Genomic DNA, 22,538 nt, shown 5'->3' on the forward strand with positions numbered 1-22,538 from the left:
CCAGGTTGTACTGCGGCCGTACCATCAATTAGAAAGTCTGTAGACACCTTGATTGACTTTGGCCCTCGTCGCTTACTTTTCCTGGCATCCGTCACAAGGTAAAATCTTAAGGTCGCATTCAAAGTCAGCAAAATGCCCAGTTGTCAGTGTACACAGGCAAAAGACAGCAAGTTTTCTCGGCATTTAAGGAACCAGCCCTAGAGGTTATCAATCGGAGGCCGCAAAGTATATAGTACAGAAAGTGATATTTGCTTTACTTATCATGATGTGTGATCCTGTGCTGTCATTGTTTTCTTCCAGGAGTATCCAGCTTGGAGCCCCATGAGTGGATTAAGCAGCAGCCAGCAGTAACTGGCCTGTATCTAACAAAAAGGCCTCAGAATTTTAACCAGAAGCATCTATATTTACCTAAAGCATCTTTCAAAAAGGAGCATTTAGGACAAAAAAATGGGTTTCAAATCAGTAGCTGGGAATGTTTTCTAACAGTACGGAAATGCATTTACAATCAGAGGATTGAAAAGAAACGGAAACGGAAACGGAAACAGAAACAGAAACAGACATTGAAACAATTAGAAAGTCTGGCGAGAAACACGTCTGAACAAGGGCAAAGGTCACAGAGGGCAAAGGTCACAGAGTCCACTTCCTAAAGTGGACGGCAACCCCCAGCTGTCTGATGCTCGCTCTTCCCCTTCTGGCCTCTTCCGCCCGAGCAAGCCCTACGCACAGCGCTGCCGGAAGCTGATGGAAAACCCATGTAACCAATATGACCAAATTCATTTTTAAATAGTTAAACCTCAGTGAATCCATCATTTGTCTGCAAGTTGATTGTTATTGGTTGTGTAATACTTCTTTATACCAATGGGTCTGCAATGGGTCTGCAGTGGAACAGAAGCTAAGCTCGGAATGTTCCAGTAACCCTATGAAACATAATCCTTTGAATATGTCAGTTTTCTTCATGACTTCATAAAAGCATTGTAGCTTTAATACAGAGAAAACTGGGCAAATATCTCTTGGGGGAACGCTATAACGTTTCTGGAATGTTCTCAGAACCACAGACTATTAGCAGGACATGATCCCTGTTCTGGGGTGGCTGAATCCAAACTTCACCAACAACATCACTGAAAAATGATTAGTTAGGGGCATCCAGGAGAAATCGAAAGCAGGCATCGTTTTTCTGTGATGTCAGCATACATTATTGGGCGATACATCATCATCAAGCATGCGATGACAGCAGGACTATAGTTTTAAAAGAGTTTCCCTTTTAAAGCATTTTGGAGATTCACTTTCACTGGTTTGTCTTCTGAAATTTACAACATAACTATCAACAAATTCTCAGTATGTTGGCTGGTTATTACATCCATAGCCTAAGGACTATATAATATATTTTGTTTCACCTAAATGGTAATATGCAACTGGATAGCATATTTAGGCATTTCAGTGATTTTTAAAAAGGTGTAACTTCTGGGACTTTAAACTATAACCACTCGGTACTTTTTCCAGTGTGCTACTTACTGCCTTGAGGTAACGTGGTAAACATTACAGAAGGGCACTGATCCTTTGATCACCCATCCGAACAGGAGACGCCAGCAATATCGCTTCCTGCCTCAATAGCTAAGCCTCTTACCTGGGACGACTTACAGAGCTCACGTGTTCTGTAGTACCCCCCCGCCCCCCCCCCCCCAACCCGGCCAGGGTACATAAACAGCATCCGTCCGACAACCCGCTGCCAAACTGCCGCAGCTTCCCGCTGGCACCGCGACCGGACGAGCGAAGGTGGGGGGGGCGCTTTGGAGAAGCAGGACACACCTGCACCTCTGTTAGCACAGTTAGAAGATCAGCTGAGAACACATCATGCAGGTTGACTTGACAGCATGACTTTGACGTTGCCTCCAAGGATGTAACTTAAAGGTGCTCAAGCAGTTTACACTGCACACTGCGTGACCTAGGTTAATGCAATGCATGGGGGGGGGCACTGAGACCAGCAGGCAAAAGAGATCCCTGGCTGTCCTCAGAATACCAAACCCCTGCCCCAGAGCTCCTCTATTCTTCGTTCAAGGAATTGTAAGACCGCCATTACTGGCAGTTGTGTATCAGTACTCTTACCCTGAACATATTTGGATCTGCCCTGTAGACCAATCAGGGGTGGCATTCTGGATTGGATCTGCCCTGTAGACCAATCAGGGGTGGCATTCTGGATTTTCTGTTTCCTGTTTCCAGCTTTGCTGCTTACATGTTGTACATTTTGGAGATATATATAAAAAACAATGAAAGATGGAAATGCACAGGCTGTACGGACTAGAGTCCTTCTCGTATTTGTGGGATATCAGCTTGTGGTCTCCACCGGAGCTGTGCTGTTTTTATCCCTGAAAAAAGGAGAGCGAGAGGACGAGAGACAGGCACAAAAGGGGTAGCGGCAGGCAGTCCTTTTGGTCACCTTCGGTGGGAGCCCCACTGCTGTTTCTCACTCTAGCATGTAAGCCGATGCGGCAAAAGTCTATCAAGGACAGAACACAAGAGGGTTCATTTAACCGAACTGATTTATGACAAGAGGCTCAGATTCAAACCATTCTGCAAGAATCCATGGACTCCGGCTATAAATCTCTGACCTATGGCTGAATGACGGGGGACACGCTAACAGCCCGCCCCCCTCATTTCCATCGGCCGGGAGACATCTGGGGGGGAGGGGGTTGGGGGCTGTTATAATGGGATAATTCTGCCAGATCCGGCAACCAGCTGGAACGGGCAATCTGAAATCAATTCAAGAATCAACTTTGCACTGCCTCCACATCACACTGTCAATGGGACAATTCACCTGCCGCTATTAATGAAAATCGACTAAATAAAATAAAACATAAACAAAGGACGGCATTTTGTTATATGCCAAATGGCTTACTAGGCATTGTGGTTTGTGCCCTAAATAACACGTTACTTTTATCTACCTTTATACTGATGGAAACTTTCGGAAAACAGCGGCTTCTATCTTGTATTTGGGTTGGTTACTTATGGTTAAGGTTAGGGATGGGTAGAGGTTAAGGGTGTCATGTTTGGGATTAGGGTTTTTCCCATAGAAATGAATGGACGGTCCCCATTTATATAGGAAGACCAACTTGTGTGTGTATGTGCGTGTGTGTGTGTGTGTGTGTGTGTGTGTGTGTGTGAAGGACCGTTTATGTTTTTTTCTTGACAGAGCCAGGTACCTGTGGTTATTCTTGTCGATTTGTCTCACCTAACCTTTCATCATGACAACAGGAATAAATAGCTATGTTTTTTCCTCTCTGTAAAGCCAACTACCATCCTGGTATCCATCCAAAATCCTGTTACCATCCAGGTCCTGTTTCACTTTCTGCTTTCCCTCATCCACTCGCAGAAATAGCTCCTGTGTTTATTAGCTTTGCTCATTTTCTCTTCTGTGACAATATCGTCCCGAACAGGGGATACCTGTCATTCCCTGGTCAGCCCAACGGGTCGCGAGGTTCTGTTGGCTGTGCTCAGCAAAGTGACTCTTACACCCACTTGGACGGGAGACCAAAATGAGCTCTATCAACAAAGGTTCCGGTATCGAGACACAATGAGCACTGAAGAGCTCCACTATCCCCTCTAGGGGGCGCCACAGGGACCCAACGAACAGTACACATGAGACCAGGATACCACAAATTCTCTCAGTGTAACACCTGATGCAGGCTTTGGCAAACTATGTCAGCAGATTGATTGTCATGCATCAACCGTATCACTGTTAATCACATGTTAATCACAACATGCAGACATTTTTACAGCTGTGTGCCGTAAAAATGTCTCTTTTCTACCTGTCAGGTCCTGACCAGAGGTGGGTAGTTCAGTCCAGTGAGTAAAAGTCCAGGTCAGGATTTTGTTTCAACCAACCAGTTCAGCACTCTGTGGCTGTGACTCTCTATACTCAACTGATTGGTTGAAACAAAATCTTGGTCTGGACTTTTACTCTCTGGACCTGGATTGCCCACCACTGATCCTTACTGGCTACAGGTGGTACAGCCCTTTACAACGTGGCTTCCAGCGCCCTTGACAAAGATGGCGGCATTTCCTGCTATTAAGGCTCGCCTGTGTCTGCATCTCCACCAACCTCTTCTGCTCTTCTTCCTCCTTCAGGATTTCCCTGACTTCTACATTAAACCACAATAATGTCATAGCTGGGCTCCTGCTGTTATTTTACTTACATTCATTTGCAGTTAATGGTGCCACATTGACAGACCACCTCTATTTAGCCAAATTTATTGTATTTAATGCTGTTTCTGTATATTAATCTGGCATGATACTGTTTTGTATCAATATTGAGCTTCACATTACTGGCTTCAGTACTTTTCTTGGCAAGGATGATGTTTCACAGAAGTAACTTATTTGGGATAAAAACATCCCAAGGGAAAACAGCCCCCCCCAGCATAAACGAACAACACATACGTCGGGTGCTGACTGTCTTTGAAGATTTTTCCATCCAGAGAACACTGACGTTCAAAGAAATAAAATAGACAAACTACACAAATGTTTGCTTGTTTCAAATAAATTTAAAAGCCAGTTCCCCTGAAAATCCTTTCAAATTCTGCAGGCTTGTCATTCGTTTCATGTTTCGTTGATAACAGTTTGTTCTTGATAGCAGCACACAATTCCCAGGTGGTATTTTTGTTCCATAATTTGCTTTCCCATAGGAACAAAGCTTAGTCAGAGCCGGAAGTTTAGAAGTGCTCCCTTTTCGTAAAATCACCACGACACGAGAACGCACCGTCGCTGTATGAAGCCAAATATGGCAACCTGATGGAGGACGATCAGGAACAAGCGGACCGGCAATGAGATCAAGGGTTGGCAGTCAGAGCAGAAACACACGGATCATTTCCAGAGACCTTCAATACACACTGCAACAAGATCCTCCCCCCATAAATATGCTTCCATGTAACCAGAATAAGGGATATTTCCTAATTAGTTATACATCAATGCATCAGCAGTAGCGACTCTCAGCAGATACAAAGCAGGGCTTTTCTTTGGTTCATCTCAAGCACAAGAAACCAGCCCTCAGTCATGTCACAAAGCACAGACCCTGTGGTGCTGCCATCCATTCTCTATTTCATAAATCCAATACTTTTCCAGTATGAGTCCAATGGACAAACAGTGCTGATATGTGCTGTTATTTATTGGGCCAATTTTCTACCTATTAGCCATGCAGAAATTCAGTATTTATCCTGATAGAAGTGGTGGCGTTGACTCAGACAATGCGGCTACACAGCATGGACATTATATTCGCGTTGCTGTTAATGTAGTTTGATTGATTCCTTCGCAAATCATGCTTCAGTCCACAATACCAGAGGCCTCACCGATTCTCTCATGAAAAAGATTTCAGGTGACGTCCGTTTCAACTTCGATCCCGGCGTCCGTGCCCCGACGAATCGTGCAATAAAAACTAAAGGATGTTTCATGAATCGTGCCCTAACTTCAGGACACATCCTCGTGTGGAATGGATGCTGTTTCACTTGGGCTGTACAGAGCTACAGACAACCAGCAGGCAGTAAGTTTTGCCCTTTGCATGAAGACTCAGACATGATTAGTCTCTTTTAAATATTTTTATTATACCTATTAATATACTATAGTAGCATAAAACAACTGATGTGGCGGCTGTTTTAGCAGCAGTAATGTGGGGAAATTACCAAGATTAATCCTAGAGCTGATCATGAAACAGAACAACAAGAAAATGACTTTATTATTGTTGTTTATCATGGTTGCCATGACATTCCATCACGAAACGATTGGAGAATGCGCCAAAATGCCACTTTTTAATCGATTCACATTAATTGCACCATTCCCCCCATTTAGCCACTGTATCAATTAATTAACTTGCATTAATAGGAAAGAAGAGGCTCTGCGATTAGCATATGAAAAGCGGTACACTGCCTGTTGCGGCTGACATTCAGAAATGATACAAGCCAAAGATTGTTTATAATGAGTCACCGCATGTAGAATGGATGTGTAGCATAACATTCCACTTTTTACACCCTGGGCAAAATCTACACAGTATTTAGTTATAAGTCAGGTTACGACTGTAAGAGGGAGAGAGTTTTTCTCTCGCTCCAGTGAAGCTGATTGTCTTGTCACTGGCTTTCCTCTGGCTCAGCCGTGGTGCACGCCGGTTAAGGTGCACTTTTAAATGCTACTGTCCCTAATTGTTCTCTGCTTGGTCATCATGCTCTATGTGTGAATAAGAGCTGCCAGATTGTCCGTCGCTAAGGGAATGCAAATGTATAAAAGCACTGGCAGACATAACAGGATGATCACTGTTACTTTATAAGCCAGCCATGTAAAATCCAGGAATCTACCGTCCTCTACTGATTTGTTAAAATCACCTTTCCTTTATTAATACATTAATAAGTTACCATTAAATCTTACATGGTGAAATGTTAAAGTCGATGGTGAGGAAAACTGAGCGGAAGGAAATGTCGAAATTATGTCACTTCAAAGAAATCCAGTTCAGTGCTGCCAATATGGCTCACGATCTAGGGGGGCTTTGACGGGAAATCATGGCCCTTTCGGTGGAAGACTTTTAAGGTCGAGTGATGCACTCAGAATGAACAATGTGAGACATGGGGAATTACCCAACATAGCGAGGGGCTCCTCTGAAAGGTCAAAGCCATTCTACGTGGAGAGGAGACAAGTGGTCATGTGACTATCGACAAGGTTAGGATTGGTCCTTAAACCGGGTGCCTACAACACAACCTATCCTATAGCTGTCTTATACAAACAACACTGACATCTACATGAGATCTAAATGGGCCCTATTTCATTCTTACTGAACTGTGAACCAGTCCTTATGATACTATATTTAGGTAATAAAATATAAAGTATTAAATTTGCGATTCAAACTGACGTAGTGTTTTTTTTACAGCATGCATGCAAATCCATTGTTCTCTCAAAGGAATCTTAGGAGGTCCTATGCTGTGGGGCTGTGCAGAGACCTGCAAGAGAGTCTGGATGCTGATTAGTCACCTATGTCAGTAGGAGCAGATCGTGCGTATGGGTCACGGTACAAATGAAAGCTCCCTCAAAAGAATGACATCACCCCGAGAACAGTTTTTCACACCAACGTACACTGCTGTAGAGACAACAAATGGCCAAACTCAGCCATCCCAGAGAGGTGCATTTGGCAGATATCATGTGACCTATTACACAAGAGTGACTCAAGCCTTCAGTGGGCATCCGTGAAGCAGCCTGTCACTGCCTTGCATTACATTTCTTCTGATTTTCAACACACGTAATTAGGCTCATTACATTGGAGAGCCACGAGATGCAGAAAACAGCAGAAGAATTATGTGTAACCAATTAATTTAAAAAAAATAATAATGAAGTGAAAAATTAAGAAACACTCATAATCACGCTCCCTAACTGTGCAAATTGGCTATGAAGCTCAGTCCAGGAATGACAGCTTAATGCACACTTGTTTACATGAGAGTTCTGCTTTTGTATGGAATATGTGTCTGTGTGTGTACACACACATACATGCATGCATACATACAGTACACACTTCACCAGAACAAACAAATAGATGAAATATTACTCAGGTCATTTAAGTTTGAGAGATACCATGGTGATCCATTTTGTTTCCAAATTATCCTTTGTTTCTATTTTTTTCATCAATAGTAAGTATTTTCAAAAATAGTATTTTCAAAACTAAAAATGAAAACACGTGCATGGTTCGCTGCAGTAAACACATATAGATGCTATGAAGGTCCGATTCCAGAAGCAAAGAATATCCGTGTTGAACCAGAATTGACAGAAAATACTAATTTACCTTGACTTCCCTCTGGGGGGCAGGAATAAATATTCCAAGAGCCGTTTAATTTATCTGCGCAGTCATGTCTGGGGTCAAGACACGGGAAAGATTAACAGAAGCGCTGCACTCGCCTGTAACTATTTGCATGTTTGCTAGCGTGGTTTAATTAGGCGAATCATGCGGGGGGGGGGGAATAGATAATTTTCTAAAAGTCGTCATTCTGAGCTACTGCCTGCGGAGGGACCGGCTTCAGTACAGCGGAGTAGAAGTACGTAGGATAAGTTCAAGTATAGTCGGCTGCGTCTCCCAGGATATCCACCCCAGTTCGGAGAGCCCAGTGTACCTACCAGCCTCACACCTGGTATTAGCGCTTGAATCACCGTAACCTACAACCTGGATGCGCAAAGCGGCATCACTGTGCTCTTCCAGTGCGGGACCCGAGCACAACGTCCGGTACCGGGATCATCACCAAGGCACTTAATCGACATGCCTTAACTTAACCTTTGGTGGTGAACTTACCAGTTGAATGCCACATATAAAGGCGAGTGTACATCGACCACTGCAACAGCCCATGGTTAACAGTCCGACTAGCGTGCTCGCTCCACGTGGGTCGCTTTAACTCCAAAATCCCTAATCTCTCCGGTGTTGACAAAGCAGTTCCAGGCAGAGACGAGGACCAATTCACTTCCACCCGCGATTCATCAATTGCAACTGTCTTCCGTCATGCATACCTTTATCCGCCGTATAGTGTTCTTCTATTTTGCGCACAAAATTGTATCCGATCGTGGAGGCAATTAAGACAGATCGCGGCTATTATTCCGGCTGGTTATCGTCAGTGGGTCCAATTTTTAGCCAGTTGATCAAGTCGAAAATTTCTGACTGTTAGGTCAGAATAGGTATCGGTGGCCAGTCTCTTGTTAATAAAATAATATAAAAACAAGACACATGCATGCTCCGGTTCATAGGGCTCCAAAACCTATTATTATTATTATTATTATTATTATTATTATTATTATTATTCTACAAAGTGAACATAAAGAGGCGATAGAAAAAGCATCTAGTCAGAAGTCCGTCTCATTGTTCTGGGTTCAGATGAGCGATGTCAGTCACTACAGTTCGTTGCCGAGACAAAGCATAGTGTTGTTTACGGCGATATAGCTGCTCCCATCGCTCCTCCCTCCACTGATAGGGTGTCCAGGTCGGGAGATACAGCAGATTTTACCGGGTTAACGACGGACGGGAAAAGCCTGCCGCTGTTATCTTTTCAGAAGTAGACAGAGCAATTTGCCCATGCGATCCAGCCCAATAACTGACGTTTCTCCGTTAAGCCAGATTCCGTTGCTTCATCAGGCGAACTGACGGGACACATGTACGGGTCAGGATGCCAGTCCGTGTCCGGGATCGGCGGAGCCTCAGCGCCGCGCTTCTCCGGGAGCCCAGCGCATTGCCCTAGATGTCCTCTGTACCGGGGAACGGCTGTAAAGCACGTATGGGCGGCGATGCGATGTCGATCGACGGCGGCCAGTCACGGAGAAGGGGGGGACAATGGAGGGACGCGGAGCACCTTGCGCCGCCACCATCTGACGCTCCAGATTGAATGAGCCGCACGCAGTCATTCGCGGCGGGAAGCGGCTGGACTGCTTTCGCACGCTGAGCCCGGGACTCCGGCGGCACTCGAGCTCAGCCCCGATCTACCCATTTAGATACATGGGATGAGCTCTCCGCTCCATTTCGCAGTAGGCGTTAGGATCGGGAGTTTTTTCCATATTCATATGTTGCCGTCATTACTTTTTTGTCCGCTTCAGAAATAACTGACAGCACGTTTTTGTTTTAATCGTTAGAATATTCCCTGTTTTCCACAGTCTTCTTAATTGAAAAACTATTATATCCAATGCAACATGAAACGGGCACGATTATAAGATATATGCTTTTAAATATGCGCTATCATTGGATAAGGAAAATTTCTGTAGTTTAATACAGTATTTAATGTAGTATAAACTGGACTGACATATTTAGACTGTTTTCCAATATATGTATTGTATTTATGGAAAATATAAACTATAGAGTGTCAAAACATTAGTGAGTAAGCATTCAATCTTAAATTGTATTTATTTTTATGTTAGCCTAATATTACAACTTATGAAATTGCTATTGAAATTTAAGCACTGTGTTTTCACGAGTCTTGCGGGATTCATACTGTATAAACACTATCACGTTAATTTAACGCACCCTGTTCTGCTGCGTGGTCATGACAATTACGTCTCAATTTTCATCATTATGCTCATTTTTAACTTTGTGTATGACATGGCTTAAACGGCATGTATACTCTTTTGCGACGATGACCTGATTATACTTACAGATTTCATGCAATTATTCTCTTAAGGCCTTCATGTACATTAAATATTTCTTTTGGGGAGGGAAAATGTTAGGCGTAGTCATCTGGGGCGATCTAAGGATTGGCTTCACTGTTTAACAGACAGGAGAGCTCTGTGTTTATGCGAATACTTATCAGTCTTTACCAGATGTCTTCTCTTGGTAAAATTGGACGTTGGTGGTGAATAGCTGTGAAATTTGAACTTTGAAATTCGATGGTTGTTGCATTAATTTGTACAGCAAGGCTAACATGCAGTAAAGGGAGTGACAGCAGCACCGTGCGGGACATGGTGGAGATGAATCCATTGAATTATTTATATTAAAAAGTCAATACAAAGATTTAAATGAAATACTGGATATGCACGCCTGTCTGTATGTATGCATGCACGTTTAAAGTGAATTCTTGCCCTTTCGGTGGTGTAACGTTCCTCTCCTCAAATTTCATAAATAATGAGTATAATTTTAACCCAAATTCGCAAATTGAAGATTTCGATGTATACAGTTAGAAACAGTACATTTCAGGAAAACTGAAAGAGAAACGGTCCCTAAGGTAGCCTATGTCTGTGGAAAAAGGCAATCCACTCCCAGTGTTAATGGTTTATTCATAACACACTCTCATTATACACTGGTAAATAACAACTGCAATTTATATCGAAATGCCACATAATGGACTGGACGATGTTATTTTAGATGCGCCCGGACCTTTTGTAACAGACTGTACCCTCAAAGAAAGTCTGTTGCCTGAATATCAGTGGGAATTAAGCGGTGTTACAGAGTCAAACCAATAGACCCCAAATCCTTCCGTGTGCAGCTGTTTAAACGTGCTGGCGATAATAATAACAAACACGGTAATTATGCAAACACAACATGAAATTGTGCAAAAATATTTGCTTTAGGTGTAACACAGAATGAAGTTTCACTATATTACCGCGGTTTATTTCTGCCTTTCCTCCAGGGGCAGCTGCAGTTTATTTTCAGGGGAGGGGTGCGGGAGGGGCACGGGGAGGGAGCGACACTGACATGGGGGAGGGGGCATCCTCGACGAGGATACGAGTACTGGAGACTTCGCCTGCAAAAAACACCGTATTCTTTTACATTACACGGTAATTGCTATGATGTCTTGTTCCTGTGTTGGAAAACAGGTCGACATCGTCCAAAGCCAATGAAAATGTGGGGGTGAAAATGTGGGGGGGGGGGGGACCCGACCCAGGGGACCGATCCGATTTCGGGACAGATTTCTGGACGCTTTTATGATGCGGTCTAAATTTTGTGGTGAGATAGAGCTCTCGGTTTGTTAATGTCTTTTCTCCCCCATTGAGTGACTGGTTTTCTTGGCGGAGGGCAGTTGGTAGCCTACCAGTCTCCTGGCTCTGAAGAGGCACCCGCATGCCACCTTCAAGATCTCAGAAAACTCATGCGGGGAAGCCGTAGAGTAAACGTCTAACACAGCAATTATATTAGTGTAAAATAGGAATAGATAAAAGGGAGAACACCAAGTGGTTTATATGAAGCTGACAGTCTTGCACTCTTCACAGCCATTTCTACGGATGATGTTTTGTTGCTTTAGATCAAAGCATCCACGCAGTGGCACTACGACAGATGAATCCCCGACGCTTGAATCCAGTCGACTTGGTTAACGGCTGATTTAAAACGTATACTGTACTGGCGACTGTCCTATGGTGTAACGATTGGGCTGCGTACTTTATTTTATTCATGTGGCAGATAAATAGGCCTAAGTTACTGGCTACTCCAAACTGCAGCCTCGTCTAAATCACTTTAACGACGAAAAATTATATAAACAAGCGAAATTAATATGAATTTGTGAACAGAAATACCGATCCTTTTGGAATTTACCGACTGTTTCTCTTGATTTCCATTGTCACTATGGTGTCCGGGGTAGTAGGGCTAACAGGCTAGTCATTGTGTGATAAAGTATGAAGAGAGTATACGAGCATAATGTACCAAAGCAACAAAAAATTACTGGTTAACGTCACAAACAACTTAACTATTCAGTGCCCTGAGTTCCTACATTTAATAAATCCAAATTCACGTTTTCTTTGTTGATCGTGTCAGATGCATTTAATTGTGTGAGAAATAAATCACAGTGTCTTTTCAAACATTAGCAAATTAAGACTAGCTAGCCAATTTCTCTTTTGACATAAATGTGATCCCATTTTGTAATCGATGTTGTCAGAATATAAGTATGCTGTGTTTACCTTAAACCCCAGGATGGGGCGCCAAGCCATCGCAGTCCTGTTAAATCAGTACATAAAATTCACAAGAGTTTGTTTCTTTGTTTGTTTGTTTGTGAATAGTGGAATCCATGAAACAATAAGACTTAACAGCAATAATAATAATAACAAAAACAACAAAAAAATACTGATCATGGATAAAAATTGCGCTAGGAATGACAGTTCAGGCCAAAAGTGTTTCTTTGGGCTATTTCTGAAACAGACTGTATTTAATACAATCCTTTTGTCTGATAAAATATTATCCAAATTAGCTCTTTGTTCATTTTAGACAAAAACAGCTAGTAAGGAACTAAACAAAGACAAATTATTGGGTGCCCCGTGGGTCTTCAATTGTTAATACTGACCGTATGTGGTAAAGAAAAGGTTTTGGTTGTTGTGTTTTTAATTGTCACACGGTTCCAAAATCATGCCAAATGTATCCATGTGTTGAAAGTAAAAGCTGTAAGATGTACAAACAAAATACGGCTTACTTAATAAATCGGCTGCATGTGCTGCAGCGTTAACAGTTGCCAGGCAGTATGCAGAACGACACTGGTGTACTTAATGAAAATGTTTACACTGGGCTGAGTATACAGATCAGCTAAAGTAACATGGATACAGTACATCCATGAGGTGGACGCTCAGGATTTAAGCTGGCCCAGTTAAATTTAGTAAAAATGCCTACGGTGAAGTCAGTAATAACCGCTGAGTGACCTACTGCCCCCTTGTGGTTCTGATATATTATTTCAGTGGTTGCCACAAAGCTGAGCAATGATTAATTTTTAATTTGATAAATTGCGCAGTAAGAGGTTATCTGGTGTAGCTTCCGACAATGTTTTGCTCATGTGGTTCTCACCGCAAGCCTGTCCTGGATAAACAGTTACGTAATAGTGATTGTTATGGACGGACTGGAACATGTGCAGTAAACAGGTCCGCTTGGTTTGCACAGGATTCTTCTAGCATCTGGTTGTAGAATCTGCAGTTCTGTGAACCGGTGTCTTAAAATTGCCCTCGTGAGTGATTTCATGCCGGCCGCCCCTTTTCTTCGGCACTGTACTTCCTGCGAGGTGCCTCCTGGGGCAGAGGATCTATATTCGTTTCAGTTATTTAACGCACGCTTTCGTTCAAAGTGATGCATAGGAGAGGATCTGAAAGCAGGGTCAGTCAGAGGCCCAGTAGCAACTGGGGTTAAGGGCTATGCTAAAGGGCCTGATGGTCAAATTATTACCCTGCAGGTCTTGGGATTTGAACCCCATGAGCAACTGGTCACTGGCACTGATCTGTAAGCTGCTGAGCTTCACACTGTCCTCATTGTTAGAATTTTACAGACTGTTCGGGTGGAAGATGTCCACTGGGTCCTTGACCAGCAGGGTCACCGTACCTTCTCCTCCAGTTTGACCACCCTGCCCTGAATGATCTGCTGCACCTGCTCCAGGTACCAGCGCTGGTCCTCGTTGGGGACCAGGGCTTTGACCTCCATCTCCATCTCCTCTCTCTCTTTTGCACTTTCTCTGGCCTCCGAAGCCTCCTATATGTGTGGTAAGTTATGCATGGATGTGCAATATATATATATACTGACACAAAATTGTTGGGGTGAAACGGAGAGCATGAATGATGTAGACCTTCCCCCCTTCCGAGAAGTGATTAAGGTGACCACATGACTTAGGAGTGTTATTTTCAGCCAGCGATCTTGAGGCTGGGGACGGTCCGCTGGGAAACCGATTATGGAAAATGTTATTAAAAGCTGCACTAGTTATGAACTCTGAAGCTGGGGTGTTGGAGCGCATGCCCTAGGGTGTGATAGTACCTAGGAAAGGCTACTAGAGCCCACTGCCACCCGTCCGCTACAGAGAGAGATGCCTTTTTATATACATACATCGCAATGAACCCTGTGACAAGGAAAAAAAAAGTACAAAATGTTTCTAGGTTTCATACGTGTTATTAATGATGTTCCAAACTGCGGTGGTCAGGGCTGGTGTGTCATTTTGCGGAAGGACTCCTAAATTATGTATTCTCATGCTGACAGAGTCGCTGTAATAATATATTTCGGTAAGTGAAGTGGCCTTTTTAAAATCCATGCTGTATCACCTTCGACTTTTCTCAAAAACAGTACCCTAAGGTAGTCTGTTAGGAAATAAGCTAGGCATTCGTAAATTGTCTGTTTTATTTTATATGTATGTTGTCTGTGCTCTATGTACTTGCTGCTATATGGACAAGAATTTCCCCCGGGATCAATAAAGTCTATCTTATCTTATCTTATCTTATCTTATCTTATCTTATCTTATCTTATCTTATCTTATCTTTGTATGCTTGCATGTCTTTGCGATTAAATAAACGTCCTCTGCAGGAATAGCTTTCATTGATGCTTTTTTTCCCCCCATAAATGACCCTTTTGCTGTGCTTGAAAGTCGCCCTTGGGGTCCGGAGCCCACCCGGCCGCATAGCAGTCACCGCTGTTCGGTTCCTCCGAACGTTTCGCTTTGATGGGGAGAATGAAAGGGGACAGGATCAGTAACAAAACATGTTCCTCCGAACTGCAACAGGCCTTTAATTGATAGTGTGTGTGATCAGCAACAACACACGTGGTACGAGACACGTAAGGAAGCGAAGCCCAGATGTCCCTCTGAGGTGCCTGTAATTCAGTCCTTTCGCAAAATCCCCATTTCAGCCCTTGTAGTCACTGGCAGTAGCTATTCTCCAGTCAGCCGTGGATTTTGAGGCAGGACCAGGCGAAATTGCATCAAGCGACGCTCGTGAAAACAAAGCACAGAAGCCGAGTGTCGCACCGTAGTGCACGATCGGCGAAGGGCTGATCTTGGGAGGGCTGTCAACTCCACCGAATTACTCTGGTGAAAGGAATGCAGCCACAAAGAAGACTGAAAGTCAAATTTATTTATAAACAAAGTTTATAGACCAAAGTGCTGTACAGGGGCACCAAAAAGAAAGAAATTAAAACAAAACTGAGTATAACAGAACATAAAATCATCACATAAACACAGATAACCAAGAAGTATTGACAGAGGGGAGCTTGTCAGATAGTTAACATGATTTAAAAAATAGAGATAAAAAATAGAGAATAAAAGTGTGTGTGGGATTTAAAAACATGAACAGAGAGAGCAGATCTGATGGCCGGGGGGGGGCGAGGGGACTATTCCACAATCTGAGGGCCGCAAGAGTACCGTTTAGTTTCTGTTTGGAGTGAGGGATTATCAGAAAACCCATCAAAGAACTGCATCAAAGAAGGCGATTCCACTCCTCTGACAAAGATGGACTGTTTTTGTAAAGGCTCTCTAAATATTTAATATTTAAACCAGTTTTTAGCTAGTTTTAGACAGACAGGGTCTGAAACGGATGACGGAATGAGGCCTGAGGTTTCAGGGTCTAGATCAGAGTGGGAAGGACACATCTTTGAAGCGACAGTCACAATGATGACAAATTAAGAGTTGTGTTTTTCTCCAGCCTGTTTGGTGCATTGATAGACACCCACATCATCTATCTGCCTACATAGTGCACACAAAAGGACATTTTTTTGGGAGATGTTTTTATCCAAAGAAACATACAGTTGAGAAAACAAGGTCAGCCATTCCTTGAAGCAGTTAATATTAAAAGCCTTGCTCAAGGACCCAACGATGAAATCACTCTGCCAAATTAGGGATTGGAACTAACAACCATACAACCACTAGCCCACTGAGCCACACACCGCTGGGCATAATGATTTTGCAAATACATAGATATGCAGCATATCAAATCATCCATCCATCCATTCATTTTCTGTAACCGCTTATCCTAATCAGGGTCATTGGGGGTCCAGAGCCTATCGCAGAGGCTACAGGCACAACGATGGGAACAACCAAGGTTGTGGCACCAACTCATCGCTCTCACACACCAGTCCATATTACTTCATTGCAACAATAAAGGGGTAAGCAGTTACTGGAGATGTATCAACTGGTGGATGGAAATTTTAACAATTAATTACTACATCCATTTAGAAAGCCTTTAGATTACCTACAGGCTATGGGTGCTCTGGATATTAAGTCTGCCCTGCTTCGTTTTAGCCTACCTCTCGGTCTGTAAATAGCCCACTTTTGTGCGGGTATGTGGAATCTGCCAGCCACCCTTCGGCACCGGAGCCTTGGATCTGGACCCTCTGAGTCACACACCTGCATCCTTCTGTGAGCCAACGGGGATTCCAGCAGAGCGGGGATGGTGCCTGGGCTCGACGGGGTCCGTGGGGAGGCCAGGAGGCAGGGCTGCTATCCTGCACGCTTTGCTCCATCTCCTTTGGATCATCTGCCAACATCTCACCCGGGCCTGTACCCACAATATGGTGCACTAAAACCTAAATGCTAAATTTACACAGTGCACCTGCACTATTCTGTGTCAGGTAGTAATTCTAACTTGGTATATATTTCATGCCAAATATACAGACATTTTAAAAATAAACGAAGTCAAGGGTATATTTATTTTCATTTATGCAGATAAAGTGGTCACCTTGTGATGGACTGGCATCCCATCAAGGGTGAACCACTGCCTTTACTTTGTGATCCTCACCAGGATAAGTAGCTGGAAGATAGAGGCATGGATTGATTGATGTTGTTGCCTTGAGATGGATCGGCGTCGTGTCTGGGGTGTAGCCCGGTGCTGGCCCAGTGCACCACGACACTGAGCCGGATAAGGGGCTACAGAAGACGGATCTGCTGTACTTATGTTTGGAACAGGTGGATTTTGTGCCTTAAATATAATCTAGTCTGACGCTGCACATTTGTATCTCAGACCATCACTGCATTGCTGCTGTTTCAGGCTGGTTCTCACCTGCTTCCCTACTATGTATTTTTGAGTCGATAACACATAAATGACCTCTGCTTATCACGCCATGACGCCTTTCCCTTCACATCCATTTATTTCAAATAGATATCGCAGTGTGGACCAGCAGTCTTTAAGTATTAATGAGTACATCAGCAGTTCTTTGAAGCAGTGAGCCAGACACAGTCCTCTCTACTCACCATTCCTCTGTGTACGCATTAGTTCACTGCAAAACCAGTGGGTCTTATAAAGCAGTGATTACAGTGAAAGCCTCCGTAGAAGAGGAAGCACCTTCTCTCCTTAAGAACAGGACAAAGCATATTTCTCGACATTTTCTACAGGAAATGTCACTGTCTAACAGTCACGGCTTCATAAAAGTGCGAGGTCAGTAGTTTTCGGCTCTGTAAACACAGCATAGATGCCAGTTCTAAACCCTTGCTCATAACTCCTGCATCAACCTAGTGCCTGTTAATATTTGCGATTGTGTGTTTGACAGGTTGGCGTTCGTTTGTGGTAGATTAATGCGGCAAGGTAACTTGAGATGTCTGAGCATCACTGTCATGAAGGTGCTGTCGTTCAGAGCAGTGCTCACACTACATCGTACGATTTAGCGTTGGCCCCTACCCTCTTGAACCATACCAGTTCATATTTCAAGTTTGACAAGTTTATTAATTCATTCATTAAAGTTAAGAAGCACTGCTTTATCGTTGGCTGATTGAGAGGTCATCCCAAAAACCCGCACTCACTTCAGCCCTCCATGGATTAGGCTCTCCACCCCTGGCTTTTGACGGAGCAGAGCTGTATGTATTCATTCAGAACGTCAGGACGTCATTTGGGATGAGAGGCAGTAAGAGCTTGGTGATAACGTGCTTTTAGGCAACTCCAGCTGCAACAAAAACATGTTCAGGATGTTCACACCGCGAACCGACATGTGAAGGTGTCAGATTTGGGCAAACTGGGCATTTTAAGAATCTGTTGGGTTTTTTTTTCCCCCCCCACCAGTTTAAACTTTATCCAAAAAGACATTTTCACTGGCACGGCCTGGGAATGAAGACGCCCTAATACTGTATCTGGTCTCACCGAAAAATATAAAACCTGCCACAGCATTTTTTTAGACCCACTTCTGACATTTGCATCAGATTTTGTTCCACAAGCTCTGCAGACATCAGGGACTGTGACTGTGGTGTCGGAGGCACGCAGATTGCAGCCGATTTCATCAGCAGCGGCGGTTTATTTAGTTCACGCTCACAAAAATGTGCGAGGCTAACCCGTATGATAATGCACACGCCTGTGGATGCGTGCAAAAGGCTGAGATGAAATGACCTCTTAAGAAATAACATTTATGTCTTTAACTTTATCCTTTGATAGCTGCCCTACTTATTACACTCATCTGATTAATATGCTGAAATGTGCTGAAAACGATGAATGCCTTTTCCCGGGAGACTTTTCCCGCAGTAGTTCATATTTAATCTTGAACTAGGTGAGACATGTTCTTCAAACCTTATCGTAATGCGTGCATGACAAATTTCACCCATAGTCCCCTGCGGTGCTTCCTAGTAGTCAGAGGTCAACAAGTTAATCTGTGGTTGATGCTCGTCACGGGTTAGTTTAGGTATCAGACCTGAGAGCTGCGCGCATTTTTTTCTAGCGTGGCTGACTTTGTGCTAGTTATAACGGGCCTGCACCTTGGTTGCAGCCTGCGGGTGATGTGCATGCATATGCATGAGTTCCGTCGCATTTCCAGTAAACTGAGGATCTCCGTCTCCGGAGCGTGGCTCCTTGCTGGCTGATCGAACACGAGAGAGCGGAGAAATGCGTCCAGTCGATTAACGAGAGCGCCCATCTCCTCCCCCCCAGCCCACCCCCCAGAACGAGCCCTCTGGAACCCCCTGCCGACAGTAAAGCACCCAGCAAGTCACGCCCTGAGACTTAAAAGGCAAAGAGTAACGCAGCTGGTGACTGGGACTCTAAGAATAACCCAGGCCGGCCACTAATGGATAAGGTTACCTTGAAGCCCCCGAGCTCAGCTTTCTGACCCACACCCGTGACACACCGGCCACTCGCCGGGGCCTCCCGCTGTCCACCGCCGCCTCGCGTTCCTCCCCCTTGCACCCCGATCCTCCTTTCCCCCAACAAACCCCTCCGTCCGTGAAGATGAGAAGCAAAGCTCACTGAATTTACCCCCGGCCGTGACAACAGGTGCTTTCTTCTACTTTTTCTTTTTTTTTTTTTGGGGGGGGAGGGTAAAAATAGGCCCACCCCGCCGTCTTGGAAGAGCCTGTTCCAGCGGGGGCCAGCGCCTCGGTCAGCAGTCGCCCGGGATCGGTGCCCAAGTCCCACTGGCATAGTGAACCTCCCTGCAGAGCAGCACTGGCAGCATGACGGAGACGGCAATGGAAGGTACCGTAATCTCGCTCTCCTCTACGAAGTCCGTGCTTCGCGCTTTAACCCCGGCCCGGCTCGCTGGCTCCGTGGGACGCCGGTTTCTCTCTGTGGACCCTCGTTAAAGATATACCGCAAGAATATACATATAAGCGTGACCCAGCGGTGAGAAATATGACAGGTGAATGCGTGTGTTTCTGTGTGCGCGTGTCTAATCCTCGGGAACGCATCGGGAATTTGAAGATACTTTTTCGTAACAGTTTAAAGGGTTTAACTCCATTAAGAAGTAGCGGCTAGCTGACAGTATGGGGGAATGAAGCCTCGTAAACAGATGGCATTGTTTGCTGGGAATCTTGGTGTGCTCCCCCCATCTGCAGTGGCAGATTTTTCATTTATCCCCCCCCCTTCATAAAGTATGCAAATCGATTTACCAAACAAAATAAATCGGGGCCCCCCTAATCTCAACTCCGGGACGGCTCCAAAATGCTCGGTCAGTTGCCATGGATATGGTGCACGGATCCCGGAGGTAGAAGCCTGGGCAGAGATCAGCCCTCCGGCCTGGGTGGCAGGAAGTGACATCGTCACGTTTTCCTAATTTGGTCTTTTAGAAAGAGGAGGCACGGCCCGCCATGTGGGCCATCCCTGTGCCGCCCCCCCCGGTGTGTCTCTCACACGTGCACATGCACACACAGACTGGCGTGAGATGTGCATTGTTTAGTTTTTTTTGTTTGTTTTTTTTGAGCACTGGCTGTAACCGGAGCAGCACTGAGGGGAAGCACAACATATGGCTGCTTGAGTCAGCAGTCTGAGGCGATCTATAATCCGGGGCCTGGTGGCAGCGTAAAAGGCACCTAACAGGTGCTCCAGCCTGACAGCTTTCAGCGCGAGTACCCCACCCCCCCACCCCCCCACCTCCACACGCGTCCAGTTCAGAACAATACCCAAGCAGGCTGCCTTTCATGGTCCACCAACCGCTGCCACCTGCTGACTGCCAAGTCCGCTTTAATTGACGATGCTCTTTTGCTTTTTAGATTTCATTTCACGGTGCCCTTCGGAATGGAATAATACCGCGGCCACAAATAAATACTCAGGGACGATTAAAACAAAACAAAAAAATCGCCAAGCACAGAGGAAGAGGGCCGTCAGAACAAAACCTACAAGCGCTATAGTAACCACTGCAGACTTCAAGGCATGCAATTAATACACACAAATAGGAGAAATCAAGAGCAGCTTCTGCATATAATTATAAGATCAGTGAAAGAGCTCTGAGGTATTGTTATTGTGAAGGAACATCACAGTTTCAAGGCAAGGAATGCAGAGGAAAAGTGTGATAAAGGAAAATGCAATTAGTCGGTACAGTAAAATGATTGAAGAAAAATAGAATGATCCGGGGCCAGTATGTCACATGTGGAGGTAAAGCTCTGCGTCTGTGGTCTGTCTGTCTTGTCGTAAGGTGGCCGGTCTGGATCATTTCAGTGAAATGAGAGGCGCTAAATTGCAGACCGCATTCATACAGACCACATTCATACAGACCACTTAGACAGTGCCGTCAAGCTGAACACCTTCTCTTTGGCCAGACAGACACAATTAGAGTGTTTGAATTCTGCTGCTTTTTATGTTCTTGTTGTTGTTGCTAAATCCGGCTGCCTGGCACTATATAACAAGAACGGCAGAGCTTCTCAGTAGGCCCGGGGAGGAAGATTACGGAGCAGAGCGCAGAAATTTCAAAAGACGCCGAGACAGACAATACTGTTCGATTTTATTTCCAAAATGTAAATGAGGTATCAAAGGACAAGAATGTAGTATTTGTGATTTCTCGAATTCCAGTTCTAGATGTTACCACAAACCAGACCAAGAGGAAGCATTGTACAGCTGAAATCTGATACTGGTTGGGTAAGGTACACTTCAGCAAAGTGAACCACTTCAGAGAAGCTGAGAAGCAAGAAAGGTTTATGTTAAGCAAACACTTTTATCCAAAGCAACATACATTTTTAGGAGAGTATTGTCAGATAGTCCCAGGAGCAAATGCAGGTTAAAAGCCTTGCTGAGGGACCCAACAGTGAAACCATTCTGATTTTGGGATCCGAACCAACAACCAAATAAGAGACACAACCCCCTAACCCAGTATGCGACACACCCTCCAAAATGCAGCCTCAAAGCAGCCTTCAGATCCGCGGCTTGATGTCTGGCTGCCCATCTTGTCTTTCTTTCAAGGTGGATGGCGATCGTCGACCACCACTACCACCGTCATTGACAGCAAGAATGGCGACGTGGTGCAGCTGCCAGCCAGGTCCCCGAAGAAGACCGTGACTGATAACCTGTACACCACCTTCAGCTCGCCCCTGGCCTGGATCCTGGTCCTGGCCCTCATCATCACCTGGTCGGCTGTGGCCGTCATCATGTTCGACCTGCTGGATCAGAAGCAGCTCACGGGTAAGTCTGCCTTTCTTCCCACTTCCTGTTAACACAGAGCTGCTTCCCTTCCCTTTGGCTCCTCAAATGACGAAAGAAGCTGCAAGATTTTAGAAAGAAAAAAAGTAACCAATGTATTACTTGTTGTCATACTTATTAAGTGCCTTTTGGCGAAAGAAATTGCCTAAAGTATTAAATCATTGTGGCATTAATGAGTCGGTCAGCTGTAGGATCCCCACTTTCAATCAATGTGGCCATATTTAGAGAGAAAATGCTGTGCACTGTTTTGACCCAATAGGACAGGGGTGGGGAACCTGATTTATAGAGGGCCAGTGTGGGTGCAGGATTTTGGGAAGACCTCTCAGTCAGCCAATCATAAAGCAGTGGTTCTCAACTCCAGTACTGTGATTGGCTAATTGAGAGGGCATCCCAAGAACCCGCACCCACAGTGTCTCTGTGGATACGGTTCGCCATCCCTGCTGTAGAAGATGCAATTTGTCCCAGATTTTGTACTGTACACATTTTGGTGGAGGATGCAAAGCACTTTACACAAT

The 22,538-nt window shown here is 44.6% G+C and overlaps 2 protein-coding genes across 27 annotated transcripts in view; one reads left to right on the top strand and one right to left on the bottom strand.

Moving 5' to 3' along the window:
- The window catches only part of nkain2 (sodium/potassium transporting ATPase interacting 2), a 129,042-nt gene extending 118,859 nt beyond the window's left edge, over window positions 1-10,183 (bottom strand). Inside the window, exon 1 of one of the 2 annotated variants that reach the window (XM_072703219.1) lies at window positions 10,141-10,183. In XM_072703219.1, the coding sequence (XP_072559320.1) occupies window positions 10,141-10,149 (9 nt within the window). In that variant the 5' untranslated portion in view covers window positions 10,150-10,183. Of the gene's footprint in view, window positions 1-8,302; window positions 9,520-10,140 lie in introns of those variants that run through there. The other variant, XM_023797129.2, reaches the window with a different exon arrangement.
- Window positions 10,184-19,185: 9,002 nt separating this feature from the next.
- trdn (triadin) overlaps window positions 19,186-22,538 on the top strand; it is a 66,724-nt gene continuing 63,371 nt past the window's right edge. For 15 of the 25 annotated variants that reach the window (XR_002836340.2, XM_023797056.2, XM_023797068.2 and 12 more), the window contains exons 1-2: window positions 19,187-19,590; window positions 21,787-22,005. Coding sequence is in view for 24 of the 25 variants with exons in the window: in XM_023797056.2 (XP_023652824.1) it covers window positions 19,569-19,590; window positions 21,787-22,005 (241 nt within the window). In the remaining variant the exon portion in view is untranslated. Of the gene's footprint in view, window positions 19,591-21,786; window positions 22,006-22,538 lie in introns of all 25 variants that reach the window. The other 10 variants (XM_023797065.2, XM_023797060.2, XM_023797059.2 and 7 more) reach the window with 1 other exon arrangement.

Source organism: Paramormyrops kingsleyae, chromosome 19, assembly GCF_048594095.1.
Source record: "Paramormyrops kingsleyae isolate MSU_618 chromosome 19, PKINGS_0.4, whole genome shotgun sequence".
NCBI classification, from domain to species: Eukaryota; Metazoa; Chordata; class Actinopteri; order Osteoglossiformes; family Mormyridae; genus Paramormyrops; species Paramormyrops kingsleyae.